Source organism: Sardina pilchardus, chromosome 16 (genome assembly GCF_963854185.1).
Source record: "Sardina pilchardus chromosome 16, fSarPil1.1, whole genome shotgun sequence".
Lineage (NCBI taxonomy): Eukaryota > Metazoa > Chordata > Actinopteri > Clupeiformes > Clupeidae > Sardina > Sardina pilchardus.
The window spans coordinates 14,278,565-14,293,457 of NC_085009.1; the positions used below are offsets into that span (position 1 = coordinate 14,278,565).

Genomic DNA, 14,893 nt, shown 5'->3' on the forward strand with positions numbered 1-14,893 from the left:
GAGAGGACATGTCAGAAGAGAGAGAGAGAGAGAGAGAGAGTGGAGGAAGGGAGAATTGACAGGGTGTGATTTGAGGGGAGAGGAAGAGAGGATACGCATGAAAATCCAGGGGAGATTTCCGTCGAGCTAAATTGACAGATTCTAATGGGTGATTTCAAATGACCGTATAAGAGAGGATGGGAGCAGGCTTCACTCGATGTGTATCTTTCCCAACCATTAGTGTGCTAGCCTGAATAGTCAGATCAAGTCAAGTAGGGGGGAGGCAGCACTATGCATAAATTCACTTTTATTAAAAAAAATCACTTAATAAAAGTGAATGTACCCATCATGCAGCCTTCCAACTACTTCACTTGATTTCAAATAAACACAATCCACCAACAAGCCTTTTTTTTTTTTTACGTCCTAGGTAGCATAAGGCCTTTATACCCAACATACCGTATTGTAAATGCAGCGTATGAAAATGGTATGTGAATCCTTTTATAAGGTCTGGGGATTCCTTTCCTGGGGATTGAGGATTAAAGGATTAAATGCTGTAATGGGCTGCATGTCATTAAAGAGGCCAACCTGAGTTTCCTGCGCAGAAGGTAGTCAATGATGTCGGGGTCCGTCTGAATGAGGCTCATCAGCACCTCCTGCTGGAGCTCAGCTGTCACCTGCACATCACAGAGGAGGAGTTGTCACGTGAGCAGTAGCAAAGATCATTAAGGGCGGAGCAAGATACTTCGTCTTAGTTCATGTCTATGGCCGCAAAACGGGGATCACTTCCTCTGCATAAAGGGGTGTATCATGTCCATAGACTTCAATGGAACAGTTGTTGCCCCCCCCTCTGCTCCGCCCTTAATGATCTTTGACAGTAGTAACAGAATAGTCGGCCATAGACCTCTGAAGTTCGCCTACAAAAAGGCGAACTTCAGAGCTGCCATCTTTGCCCATTTAAGGAGATCCGGGAGTTAATTGAAGCTACCTGCCTATGGCAAGTTGCATTGTAAGTTAGCTCTGGGGTAGCAAAGATCAAAGTGTGCCGTCTTCACCTACCGAAGATCACAGTATCCACTGGACGGCAGTGGACAAAACTGCGTAGCGAAAAACATCTGCATTTCCAATGTCATCATCCCCGCGAGAGTTTAACAGGTACGATAATTGAAAATCCCCATGATACTGTAAGATACCGGGTCTCCTTATTTGGGCAAAGATGGTAGCTTTTTTGTAGGAGAACTTCAGAGGTCTATTTGGTTGGTCTGCCCCATTTTTTCCTATGAGCCTGTTCTGAAATCTGTAGGAGTGCTCACTCAATACAGCTGTTGTCAATTTCAGACTGTCTAGCTCATCAGAATAGTTCTATGACATTTCCAGCAAACTTGATGCAACCACACGATATTGTTTTCCATCAAGTGCATCCCACAGTCTACGCTACATGTCAACAGAAAATTACACGGCCACAATGTCAGTGGCGTGTGACTGTGCATGCCTATGAGCATACAATATTGTATTATGATGGGTAAGACACTATTGAGAGTTCATTTAGAAGGGAGTGGGCCAGCAGTGGGCCAGCAGTGGGCCAGCTGTGGGTGGGTTAAATTGTCATTTCTTTTGTCAGTTGTTCTGTCTCTCACCGTGAAGAGACGCTGGTAGTTCTGGATGAGGTAGAGGGTGACTGAGATTATAGCTGCACTGTCCTCAATGCCCAGGCCCTGGGAGCTTAGCTCTCTGTCGTTTTGTAGTAGGTTCGGCCCGAAGATCACAGCTAGATTGGTTGCCGTCATCTTGTTGCCCAAGACCTGAAATTCAACAGAATCTAATTACTGCGTGTGTGTGTGTGTGTGTGTGTGTGTGTGTGTGTGTGTGTGTGTGTGTGTGTGTGTGTGTCTCATAGCTAGATCACTAGATTTGGTGCTGTTATCTTGTTGCCCAAGACCTAAAACTCAACAGATGTTAATTACTGAGTGTGTATGTGTGTGTGTGTGTGTGTGTGTGTGTGTGTGTGTGTGTGTGTGTGTGTGTGTGTGTGTGTGTGTGTGTGTGTGTGTAAATGTATATGGGTGATTATGTGTATTACAAATAAATGAGTAAGGATATAAGGGTGTGTGTGTGTGTGTGTGTGTGTGTGTGTGTGTGTAAACTGTAAACTATAAACTATAAACTATAAAGTGTAAACTATAAACTGAGTGAATGTTAAACATGTGTAAGCATGCTCCCACGTGTCCAGTCTGCCTTTAAATGAGTGAAAGTCCACAATGTAAATCATGTCACATAATGACGATGAGATGGGGATGGGACATAAACAGAGCAGACAGATGGAGACCCTATCAACAAATACAACCTCAGACAGGCCATTTCACACACACACACACACACACAAACACACACACGCACACACACACGCACACACACACACATTCAATTCTTTATTTGGATTAGAAGATAAGCATATATCATGGCATAATCCAAATTTGATACAAAGGTGTGCAAAAGCAGCCAATAACACAGTCCATCATGCACACTAAGGGTAAAGGTGACACCTACGCCTCCATATGTAGAGGCTACCAATTACTGATGATACAGAGCAATATTTTGCCAGTTTTTTTGCACACACACACACACACACACACACACACACACACACACACACACACACACACACACACCCACACACACACACACACACACACACACACACACACACACACACACACAAACAAAACCACACACACACACTCCAGTCTGTGTACACACACCTCTTGCTGGTCAGGTCCTGTGGTGTCCTGTGCGTGCTCTTGCACCGTGTGCAGCAGGGTGAGCAGACGCAGGAGGGTGTCACAGTTGCACGGCGGCAGCAGGTACAGCAACTGCTGTAAATAACTCAGCTGGTCCGGCCCTCTGAGCACTGCAGCACAACACAGGGACAAGTTATCACAACTACAACAGCTCACGAGAAGGTGTTAAAAAGACAAAGAGATAATCACACACCAAACATGCATGTTCAGTACACTAATTGTATGTGTATTAGCCACATTATGTATAAGCCGCAGGACAGTGTTTTATTCAAGTTAACAGAAACAAAACTATATTAAAGTTAACTGCCCTGTCTATTAACCTCATGGCTGAAGAAATTGTGCAAAATCAATGTATAAGCCACAGGTAATAGTTGGGAAATTACGGTATGCACACAGAGCAGTACAACAACCTGTGAGAAGTTGTTAAAAATACAAAAATAAGCACACATCACACATGCATGTTCAATATTGTTTTGTGTTTCTGTTGTTGACTGTTTACTCAGCAACAGAGGGTAACATTTATAGTGTGGTTGTGGCTGATGTCTGTTTTGGCGCGTACTGTTGCCGTGCAGGAAGGCGCTGTAGAGTTCCCGCGGCAACAGTGGATCTGGCATGTCTCTCAGGAACTCCTTCAGCAAAGCGGCCACGTCGTGCACACTGTGCTCCTCGTCCAGCGCGACGTCCACACCGCTGTCAAAGTCGTCGCGCAACTGCCAACACACACACACACACACACACACACACAGAGAGAGAGAGAGAGAGAGAGTTGCCAATGACTAAGTATATGCAGTTCATGTACATGTACAACACAGAAGCACATGCTACATACCTGATACAGGACACACGCTTAAAGGCATCCTATGCAGATTTTTTTCCCAACTGAGTATTTGTATTTTGCACAGCTGTTGTCCTAAATACCACCGATGCCTTGAACTGGTGCCTGGACACGGTACATGTGGATTTGTTTACAAACTGGCCAAGATAACCTCCCAAGAGCCATGTTGACTGACAAGGTATAAAATAACATGATTTCATACAGATAGTAGGCTATTGCACAAATGCCAAAAAGCAATTTTTGATTCACCAGGTTGGAGGAGAGTGAAGTTGCAAGGCTGATACGACTGAGAGAGAGTTCCATTCTCCCTACTACAAGTAAGTTTACCATCAAAATGTCTTATTGATGTTGTGATATTTAGGTTAAACACTTGCATAGGGTGCCTTTAAAACACTTTTATCAAAGCCTTCTTGTAATCAGCATGAATGATACCATACACCAGTTCCCTTCCCTTGGATGTATCAGTTTGTCAGTACAAAGGAAAATGCACCTAGTTTCCATGCTGTTATGCAATGCTAAACGTTATACCACAGGCATTCTTCCGTGCCAACACTAGAGAGCAGTAAGAGAATAAAACGGTCACTCACTTGCCGAACTCTCTTTTTTGAGCTGCCAACTCGAAAGATCCCCACTGTCTGGAGGCCTGTGTGAGGGAGAGGAAGCCGTTAGAGTGGAGCTCTCAAGCCTAGTCACATATGGAGCGGAGTACCACTTTGATAAATCGACAGATAAGAATCAGAAATTCAACATTCGGAGTGAATGTGAGGTGTAAGTGATTTTCGCGCCCAACTCAAATAAAATGTCTGAAGTATTCCTGTTTTAATATAAATAGCAGCTTACGCTAGAGCTAAGGAATGCAGCGCAGAATCTCCCCCTCACTCCCCTCTCAGTGTTATCTTGAGTAGAAAGAGGTTCCAGAATGCACACATATGAGTGGTAGAAAAAAAAAAGTGTTCTAGAGTTTTCACTGACCGTGGGTCTCTATGTGTTTGCAGCAGCGTTCTACCACGCGTGGCACCTGACAATAAATTGGATTGAGGCTGAGTTTGGTCTGGGTTCGACCAGCGGCGGCCTTCTTGATGTCCAGTTCGTTCGGGTGGGAGAGCTGCAGGGCCTCCAGGAGCCTGGATTGGCTGTCCACCAAGTCTGAGATGGAGTCGACAGACAGGCCGCCCTACAGAGAGAGAATGTGAGAGAGAGACAAATTGGAGATTAGTTGATACACTCTCAGATTTAAATGGATGGTGTGCTTGGTCCTATGATTTGAATGCTGTTTTTCCTGATTGATAACACACTGTAACTGGTTCCCTCAGCATAGCAAAGCATAGCTTTTGTTCTCAAAAGATTTGACTGGTTTTGAATCTTGTCTGACAGAAGAACCAAAAGATCTCAGGCTCTCTTCTTACAAATGGCCCAGCAGGTTGTCGGCGCACGTTGACAATCATATCAAATGAAACAGATGAAATCAACTTGCCCATGCATGATCACTGACGTCTAACTAACTTCTGAACTGGCTCCTAACCTTTTTAAAGCTTTAGAACTGCTAGACAGTAGGAGGGACACACCTCAAGCTGGTGCAGATAAACAACCAAGACACCATCACTCATTCAGTTCTGTGGAACCGCATTCATGTGGATCATTTCCTTTGAGGTCTATGGCATGTTTTGTTTCACAACACACAGCTTTTTCAGCTATTTGTGGGAAGGACATAATAAAACATCAGAAGAGAGGAAAGACAAGAGCCAACAAAATAACAGAACAGGCTGTTTAAGCCTTTGTGTTAGGATTGTGTAGGATTTTTATCGATACTGATACCAAAATTGATACTGCTTAACAATACCAGTTTTTATTGATATTTTACACCATAGCAAAGAATGCTGCACATGTATCTCTCCTGTTTCCTGTTCACGTTTGCTGGAACCAATCACAAACTGCCTAATCCTCCAGGCGCACCCCGATCACTGGTCTGATTGGTTGGAGGACTATCCAAGCGTACAGAGTCATTTAAACTATGCCCATTGATCATGCCTCTTGTGCAGTAGAAATATGAATTGACAAAGTCAACAATAGTTGTTGTACTGTATGTGGTTTCTACCATCTCAGCTGCAGAAGCTTTTAACTCCTTCAGAGTTGTCATCCAGTAGGTGCCTTGGTGGCCTCCCCCACCAGTAGCCTATTCTTCTTGAACGGTCACTCAGTTTTGTGGTGATTGTCTTGGCAGATTTACACATTTGCCATTTTTCTTACATCCCCTAATGATGGATTTCACGGAACTCCAGGGGATCCATCCCCTCACTTCCAGGAATACCAATTGACCAGTACTATACTATAAATATTCACTGCACTCAGGCGATCTCCATTTCACTAATTGTGAGACTAGTTTCCGGTATAGGCCTATTAGCCTGTTTGATGCTCATTGAGCTCAATGCAAATCAAACAGGCTAATAGGCCTACTGGAAAAAGCACCATGCCAATCTCTAACTATGGTGAAGGGTATGTGACGATGTGGGGCTATTTTAATTCTTACGACCAAGGGAACTTTATCAGGATGCATAACATCCTGGATCCATGAAATAGCTGGCCTTTAAAAACAAAAATAAAAACTCATTTTTTTTAATTAAGGCATTAAGATCAATTGTCAAATGATGATTTTATATTCCTCTTTTTAGGCGACTTTAGCATGGTATCAAATACACGTTCTCCCCACTGTACTGTAAGTACTAATTGGCTGGACCGCTGTTGAGTTATGAGGGGGGGGGGGTGAATATTTATACAATCACTTAATTTGCATTACATTTTTAAATCAATCAACAACTATTACTGTTACTGTTACTATTACTTTTCGTTTAATCGTTTAATTTAGACTATTTCCTTTTACTTTTTAAACTAATAATTCTGTGTTCGATTATTTTGCTGATCGGATCATAAAAGGCCACAACAAAGAAGAGGATTGACTGAAGAATGTGTTATTTGTTGGTATTTGCTGATGCCCTGCCTCATCAAGCACTTGCATTTTGTTTGGAGATGTCGCTGATTTGATCATTAAATGGCAACAGCAACAAAGAATTTGTTGGTAGACAAGACAACCCATCACGTGGAGAAGGGTGTGAGAGGGTGGGGGTCTGGGTCACTCACGCGGCACCACTGCCTTCTGGAGGTGTCCTGGCCCTAATTCAGCAAAAAAAAACTGATGATGGAGGGTCTCCACTTAACCCCAGTGGAATGCTCTCAAAAGCCTCTCTGTTGATGATGTTCGAGCCTACAAAGGTTGCTTTGTTGGTGATTTTGTTTCTGGTTGTTGATTGGTCGCTGTGGGAAACCCCTATACCTATCACAGAAGGAATTGAACACCTCTCCTGTGTATAATGATATTGTGATGTTTATTTGCATCCCTGTGAGTGGCTTTGGACAAAAGCATCTGCCTGGTAACATAAATATAAATATAAACATAAACATAAACGTAAACGTAAACACAATCAAAGCAAGGAAACGTAAATAAAGTAAGGAGAAACTCGAATGGCTTTGTGTATGAGTCACAACAGCTCCCAAACATCTGGTGCACACATGTGACACCATCAACTCTGAGGAGTGATTGACGGGTCAGTGGCCAGGCCTGCATTCCTCTGGTGTCAGTATCCTTTGCGAACGTGGAGACAACTATAGTGGCCGTCAAATCCTCTGGATGGGCCGCTATATCAGGGTGTGGACACACACACTCACTCACAGACGCACACGCCCACACACATAACTACACACACACACACACACACACACACACACACACTCACACACACGTGCAGGAGCCCGCTACAGTGTTCACAGAGATTAGCTGTGATTCTACTTGCACAATATATTGGATTAGAGCAAACCTCTCACCTATGTAAACAGGGTGCTCTAAGCCTGCCAGGCGCGTAGACAATTCTACGTCTTTCTTGCCACTCATTGACCCGTCCCTGCCTTTTGTTCTTTGTTCTTTTCTTTGTGCTGCATGACAGGTGAGTCCCTTGTTGACACGCTGCCTTTTCCTAGCTAATCCTGCTCTGCCTCGGTGCTCAGCCAACCCACCCCAGAGCCATGTGCCTTTGTTGATGTTTTGTGCCTGGCTTGCCTTGTGCTGTTCAGGTAGGTTGATGTCTCACATGACAGTAGGTGGGCAACAGCTGAATGATGATGGTTTCATTCAACTGTTCAGGCTAATTTCAATCCACCGTGTGTTTATAAAAACACCAATTGTCATCAATATATGGTCAATCAAGGCTTTTCTTTGGGGGTGGTGGTGGTGTTGGGGGTTGAGTGTGTGGGGGGATCTACACTCATGATCAACTCAATCAGTAACTAACATTTCAATATGGGGGATGTAACCAATAGCACAAAAGTATATGATACCTATATGATACTTTTGACGTGTGCACCGAAACGTACACTGTAGGCATTTTCAATGGCAGCCCTTACCCTGCGATGCACTCTGGAGGTGTTGTCCAGGAACGTGGGCGAGAGTGGCTTGTTGCTTATCTCCAGCGCTGAGGACGACGCCGCGCCAGGTGTGGGCAACAAACTGTTGAGCGACGGATTGCCGTAGTGCTGGCGCTTCTCCGCGCGGAAGCGCATCACGCTGGCCTCCAAGTCCAAACAGTCACGCCGGCTCTCCTTCAGCGCATCCTGCCGCTGTTTATGCGCCCGATCATTCGCGATCACTTGCCAGAGGGGCAGACCAAAGGCCTTCGGAACCATTTCTGTCAGAAGAGGGGAAAACATACACAATTTATATCAGAGAAAGAGAGAGAGAGAGAGAGAGAGAGAGAAGGAAAGAGAAATATGAATAATGGGGGAGATGTTCCTCTGGTTATTTCTAATGAAACTTTGTGAACTTGTGTGTTACTCAGATCATGCTCGATGTGTAAATAATACGAGGTGTAAATAACATGAAATCTGTGCATTCATATGTAGTATTTATGGGACATCACTTCCAACAGATATTTCAAATATGTGTAGACAAGTCTGCTCCTGCTGGGAAAATGTTGGCCTTTAAGAGTAGAGAATTCCTGCTCTATTGCAGCCAATTTCCTAAACTTTCACAGTTCTCACAGCTCAACATCCTCTCTCATCCGGTGACTGATTCCATCTGCTGCGTACTCCACTCTGTATGACTCAAAGCTCCCATACAGGAAATGGGAATTATGGTCCTCTCAGTCTCCTCAACTACTGGTAATGAAATCCTAGTTGGTCATGCAGAGTTTCTCTTTCTCTGTTTTTTCTCGCTACTGATTGGATTTATAATATTCAGATATTGAAATGCACTAAAATAGTAGTCAAGGCACAAGGTGTCAAGGTTTTTATACACCAGAAATGATTGTGGACATGAGAAGGTGGCCTAACACCATTTAGAGAGAGTTGTCACCAAAGCCTCCAACATCGCTCTGGTTGTGACCTTCCATCAGTCCACTCTGTATGCTGAACGCAGCTTGAACCAAGCAACCAAGATCATCAGGGACGCCTCACATCCGAGATTATTTAATGCATTAAAACAACATTTTTTGTTTTTTTCTTAATGGCTCCAAACTCATTCCGATGCCATGCTGACTAACAGTTAGGGAAATGGAAAATGGAACAATTCTCATGTGTACTCATAGTACCTAGTTCAGCGCTATGAAAGGCTGTTGTGTCACGTGTACGAGTTTGACTCTTCATCGGGCCCAGATCTTTTTTATACAGTCTATGGTCCAGATGAACTGCATGACCCCTTAGCGCTAAACGTTGGGAATATACGTAAAGGGGAATTCCTACATCATGTTACAGCATGCATTCTGTCCATGAAAAAACGATCGGAACACTTGGTACGCTATAACTTTATGTGATGGTTGATATATACAGTAGTAGATAGACTGTGACTTCAGACTTCCTCCCACTGATGCATAATCTTTGTTAATGGACACACTGGATTTAAGTCTGGAAGAATAACAGAGGCAGACAAGGTGAGATAAAGCTTAGAAGAGAATCCCATTAGTAGCCTGAGAACATGAAGACACACACACACACACACACACACACACACACACACACACACACACACACACACACACACACACACACACAGACGTACAAGCTAGACGCATGTTAACCTACAGCCAGTAATGATTAGAGACAGACACAGAGAAATTTTCACAGGGCCAGGCTATATCTGATTTTAATCTGAATACTCAGTAGACTGCTATCCGTAGAGTAGCCAATGTTCCAACTTCAGCTGGACCAACTTCAAGGGTCAGGGGGTTGCATTTGCTGCCATTCTGTCTCATTCAGAAAAGAATAGTTTGTCTTTTTTAGTGACTGCTCAGGATAGGTAGTCGGTGGTGAGTCCCACTAAAATAGTAGTCAAGGCACAAGGTGTCAAGGTTTTTATACCAGAAATGATTGTGGACATGAGAAGGTGGCCTAACACCGTTTAGAGAGAGTTGTCACCAAAGTTGTCCCAAAAAGAGAGACCTCTTTAACCCTGATTCTCGCGCTGCACCGACAGCATGTTGCCTCCCTGCGTCTTCCCCAGATCTTTAGTGTGATGTCAGCCGTCCCGACCGACGCTTTCCAAGTCTGTCTGGTACACTGGCCCTGGGCCCAGGTCACACCAGAGGGCCAGCCCAGGGCAGCTCGGGCCAGATTGCCTACTCCCGAGATTGATCGCTCCTTCTTCGTCCCTATCAGCCCCCACCCCTCCCCCCCCCCCCCCGGGGGACGTCGAGCCTGACGCACGTGCCAAGTACATGTGTACTTCTGAGGAACGTCCCAGGTGTCAGGTGAGATGGCTGAGAGATATTTACATACAGCCTGACCCAAATCACTGACCTGAGGCCAACTCAGCCTCCTTTTAGATTGCTAATGGTGCTTTGATCATTATAGCCACAACACAATGCCGTAGCATGACATCATCAGGAGATCACTAATGATGCTTTGATCATCAGTCAGCCACAACATATGACATAGCATGACAGACAACATATTCATTTGGCTGTATGTTAAATAAGGATTGGTGGATTTTGCCATTTTGGCATGAAAAAAACAATGATTTGGGTAGTTGGGTAGTTTGTTTGCTCACGCTTTTATATTCTTCCCAAGTTTTCTTTTTTTGTAAACTAGAGAGACAGCATAATACAAAACCTATTCAAGATGAATAGGTGAATGAATGAATGCTCATGCCAGATCTTAGAGTTAAAAGTCTCCTTAAAGCCCTTTGAGAGATCTATTAAGACCTCAAGCGTTGGCCAGTACCAGGTGACAGGCTTCACAAGGAACATCTCCTTATCACAAGCTCATTTCTAAAATCACACCGCACCTGACTCAGAGAACTGGAGAGACTTGCAAGGCTGTGGGTACTGGAAGCGAAAGGTTAAAAGAGACGGAATGAAAAGAGAGACCAAAGAAATAAATGGGATATGTAACCCTTTAATTTTCCGTTGGGGATCAATAAAGTATCTATCTATCTATCTACCATTAGCGATTGCAATGTTTTTCATGAGTATGATGGAGAAAAATGAGTATGATGTGTGTGTGTGTGTGTGTGTGTGTGTGTGTGTGTGTGTGTGTGTGTGTGTGTGTGTGTGTGTGTGTGTGTGTGTGTGTGTGTATGTGTGTGTGTGTGTATGTGTGTGTGTGTCGGGGGGGGGGGGTGGTATTTGGGTGTGGATGTCGTGTGAGTATGTGTCAGTGTATGTGTGTTCTAGTGTGACAAAGTTCCATCGAAACATTAGTTGTAGTAGTAAGTGGTACTAGTAGTAGTAGTAGTGGTTAGTAGTATTGATGGTTAGTAGTACTAGTAGTAGTAGTAGTAGTGTGGTAGTGTAGTAGTAGTAGTAGTATAGTAGTAGTATAGTAGTAGGTGGTGGTAGTAGTAGTTGTAGTAGTAGTAGTAGTAGTAGTGGTGGTTAGTAGTATTGATGTTAGTAGTACTAGTATTAGCAGTAGTGTAGTAGTAGTAGTAGCAACAGTATGCAGTAGTAGTAGTAGTAGTATAGTAGCGATGGTGGTGATAGTAGTAGTAGTAGTTAGTATAGTAGTAGTGGTGGTAGTAGTAGTAGTAGTAGTAGTAGTTATAGTAGTAGTGGTGATAGTAGTAGTTAAAGTAGTGGTGGTGGTAGTAGTAGTAGTAGTAGTGGTGGTGGTAGTGGTGGTAGTAGTAGTAGTAGTAGTAGTGGTGGTGGTGGTGGTGGTGGTAGAAGTAGTAGTAGTAGTATAGCAGTAGTGGTGGTAGTAGTAGTAGCAGCAGTGGTGGTGGTGGTAGTAGTAGTAGTAGTAGTTAGTATAGTAATGGTGGTAGTAGTAGTGGTGGTAGTAGTAGTAGTAGTAGTAGTACTGTAGTAGTAGTAGTGGTGGTGGTGGTGGTAGAAGTAGTAACTGCATCAGCAAAATACATCTTCAGTGTAGAAGTGCTTTTGCAATACAAATCACATGGAGTAATAGGTAGACAGTGAAAAACAACCTAGATGTGTGTGCATTCTCAACACTATCCCTTTAATTACCATGTCAGTGACATTTGCACCTTTTCACATGTCCCAAAGGAATAGGGGGAAGAGTTCAATGAAAGTCTCACCTCGTTCTTTCTTCTCTTTAGAGAATGAATCAAACTTTCTCCTGAGTGACTTCCTCCTCTTGCGGGTCTCTGTAAATAAATGGAAACAATGTCCTTTGAGAATAGCATAGTCACAGGAAACAGGAGAAGAGGGATGCACAGACCACAACCAAAGATCGGAGTTGGGAGAAAATGGACAGGAGACCAGATGCATAGCCGGACATAACAATGACATAACAATGTGTGCCTGAACAATGTCTCATAAAACCCACCACATACTGTGTGGGGTGACAGACAGGCCTCTGTGTAAAGGACAGGAAGTGTTGTAATAACATTTCAACTGGCCTATGACCTGCTTTCTGTTCCGTTGTGATGCACATACACACATACATACAAAGGCACCCATACATTTGTACAAGGGGTTAAAAACTTAAGACAAACTGGAGCAAGGCTGCCAAATCAAGCAACATGGGGATCTTGCATAAATCTTTCTACCCTGGGGGTAAAGAATCCTCTGTAGGAGGCAACAGAAGTACACTGACTGTAGAATATGATCAGTATTGTTGACTTCACTTCAGTGAGAATACTTTACATGATTCGCTGTACTTTGAGAATGCTAAAAGATTAATATCATTATTATTATTATTATTATTAATAATAATAATAATAATAATAATAATAATGATGATAATAATAAAAAAGAACACTTTTGCCCATTGTTATTTGGTCTTCAGTTCTTATTCATGCATGCCACGCATGACAATACGCCTCCTGGGCGCATTTTTTCAATCAAGAGTCCAGACAGTACAAACAGACAAAACATTTCTAACTGTCCAACACACTTCAACTTCTCAATGTCTAAATAGGCGAAAAGCACTCCATCACCACCGAGCACAGCGGTTCTGTTTGTCTATAATAAGTCGGTTTCTGAGAGCATGCACGTCCCTTTGGGTTATGATTTCCTGGCAGCTTTTAGCTCGAATTGCTGATGGCGGCTGATGAGCGGAGCGGGGGTCAGAGCACCCCAAACCCGGAGTGGCCATGTGATGGGGCTCAGGCAGGGTCATATTCCCATGACTGCAGGAAATGAGAAGTTTGTTTCTTCTGTGGTTACCCCATTCAATTGCCTCTCTCCCCTCTTACAAAAGAAGCCCAGCATCAAGGGAATAATCTTCCAAGCGCACTCTACTCATCAGAGAGACAATTGTAGCGCAGAAAGAGCTAAAGAGACAATAACATAACAACGGAGACGTAACAAACTTGCCGAAATCTGAGGGAGGAGACGTAAACAGTGACAAACAAAACAAATATGAGAGAGAGAGAGAGAGAGAGAGAGAGAGAGAGAGAGAGAGAGAGAGAGAGAGAGAAACACCAGGGCAGGAGAGATCAACAAAAAGCGGGAACAGCACAGCCAGGGTGAGTCGACGCTTACAGGGGGATTCAGGACAGAGCCAAACGAATGCATGAATCATGAGACTGAAATAATTGCCTAAAACCACAACCTGAAGATCCTCCAATGAGCTCGAAATGAGATTCAAAACAGAGGCCATTTTTTTAACGAACTTAGCATAAGGTTCACAACAGAGAGAGATTTGCAGGGAATATTTTCAGAAAAGCACCACTGCTCGCTGCTGGCCTGTGAAAATGATTTAATGTCCCTGGTGGGCCATTTAGCGAAGGCAGCTTCAGTAAGCCAGACAGCCACCCCATGCCCTGCAATGCTCCAAAAATAAAGGGCTGTCAGTGACATGGTGTCAGTGAGAAAGAAGGCTACATCTGTTTGGGTCAGAGCAGTGCATTTGACAAATTCCACCCCTGAGGATGAAATCTTCCCACGTAATCTACTCTGACCTCTCTGTGCAGGTCAGTTAAGATGCTTCTCCAAGGACATTCTAAGATCTGAACTGTGAAGTTCGGCTTCGGAAGTTCAGAAGTTCAGAAGTAGTTGCTCCTGTGACTTTATACAGACACATATTCATATTTATCAGCACATAGGTCATTTCCATAGACCAGTTTTGCACTTCACACTACATTAAATTTGTGATTATATCCACAAAACAATCACACCCTACCTTAACAGAATTTTATATTTTGCGCAAAAAAGATCATTATTCTTTTCTGCACTAGACTGTAGACAGTCCTTTTTAGCATAGCAATGTCAGATTTAATTTCCCAGCAACAAACCTTTCATGGCAGATATGCTTACTTTTAAATGATTTGAGTTTGTAGCACAGCTGTTTCTATATAAAAATGAATCATCTTGTTTCGCACTATTAGTGCACTATACTAATCATATGTTTGTGTGTTGAACACGTTCAAGTGCACCTACCACATATTTACCCAATCATCATAAGAAGGGTGAGCAGTGAGCACACAAAAGGACTTTTGCCCATCAAGTCTCTTTTAACATTACAGGCAATGCACAAGCTTTGACGATTAGGCTATACAACAAATGGACAACATTGAAGTAAAGCAGGTCACAGAATATATATCTTTTTTTGTGTAGACTATGAGGTTAGAATCACTGAAGTATTTTTTCCAATGGACCAAGTCAGACCAACAACTGCAACAATTGGTCTGCCTTTCTGTATGGAAGCTCGTTTATTTCCATTATATCCCCCTATCTAACGTCATGTGTGTCCTCTGCCACTTCAAGCATAACTAACATGTCAAAATTCACTATAAACAGATTTCCTTTGACCAACGATGAAAGCAGACTAAGGGCAA

General features: G+C 43.3%; 1 protein-coding gene across 3 annotated transcripts in view; it reads right to left on the reverse strand.

Annotated features, from left to right (window-relative positions):
- Positions 1-14,893, reverse strand: part of arhgap36 (Rho GTPase activating protein 36) — a 36,527-nt gene that overhangs the window by 4,458 nt on the left and 17,176 nt on the right. For all 3 annotated transcript variants that reach the window (XM_062517330.1, XM_062517329.1, XM_062517331.1), the window contains exons 3-10: positions 12,188-12,256; positions 8,062-8,342; positions 4,582-4,783; positions 4,197-4,252; positions 3,334-3,484; positions 2,736-2,884; positions 1,614-1,778; positions 565-653 (exon numbers count right to left, since the gene is read on the reverse strand). In XM_062517330.1, the coding sequence (XP_062373314.1) occupies positions 565-653; positions 1,614-1,778; positions 2,736-2,884; positions 3,334-3,484; positions 4,197-4,252; positions 4,582-4,783; positions 8,062-8,342; positions 12,188-12,256 (1,162 nt within the window). The remainder of the gene's footprint in view (positions 1-564; positions 654-1,613; positions 1,779-2,735; positions 2,885-3,333; positions 3,485-4,196; positions 4,253-4,581; positions 4,784-8,061; positions 8,343-12,187; positions 12,257-14,893) is intronic.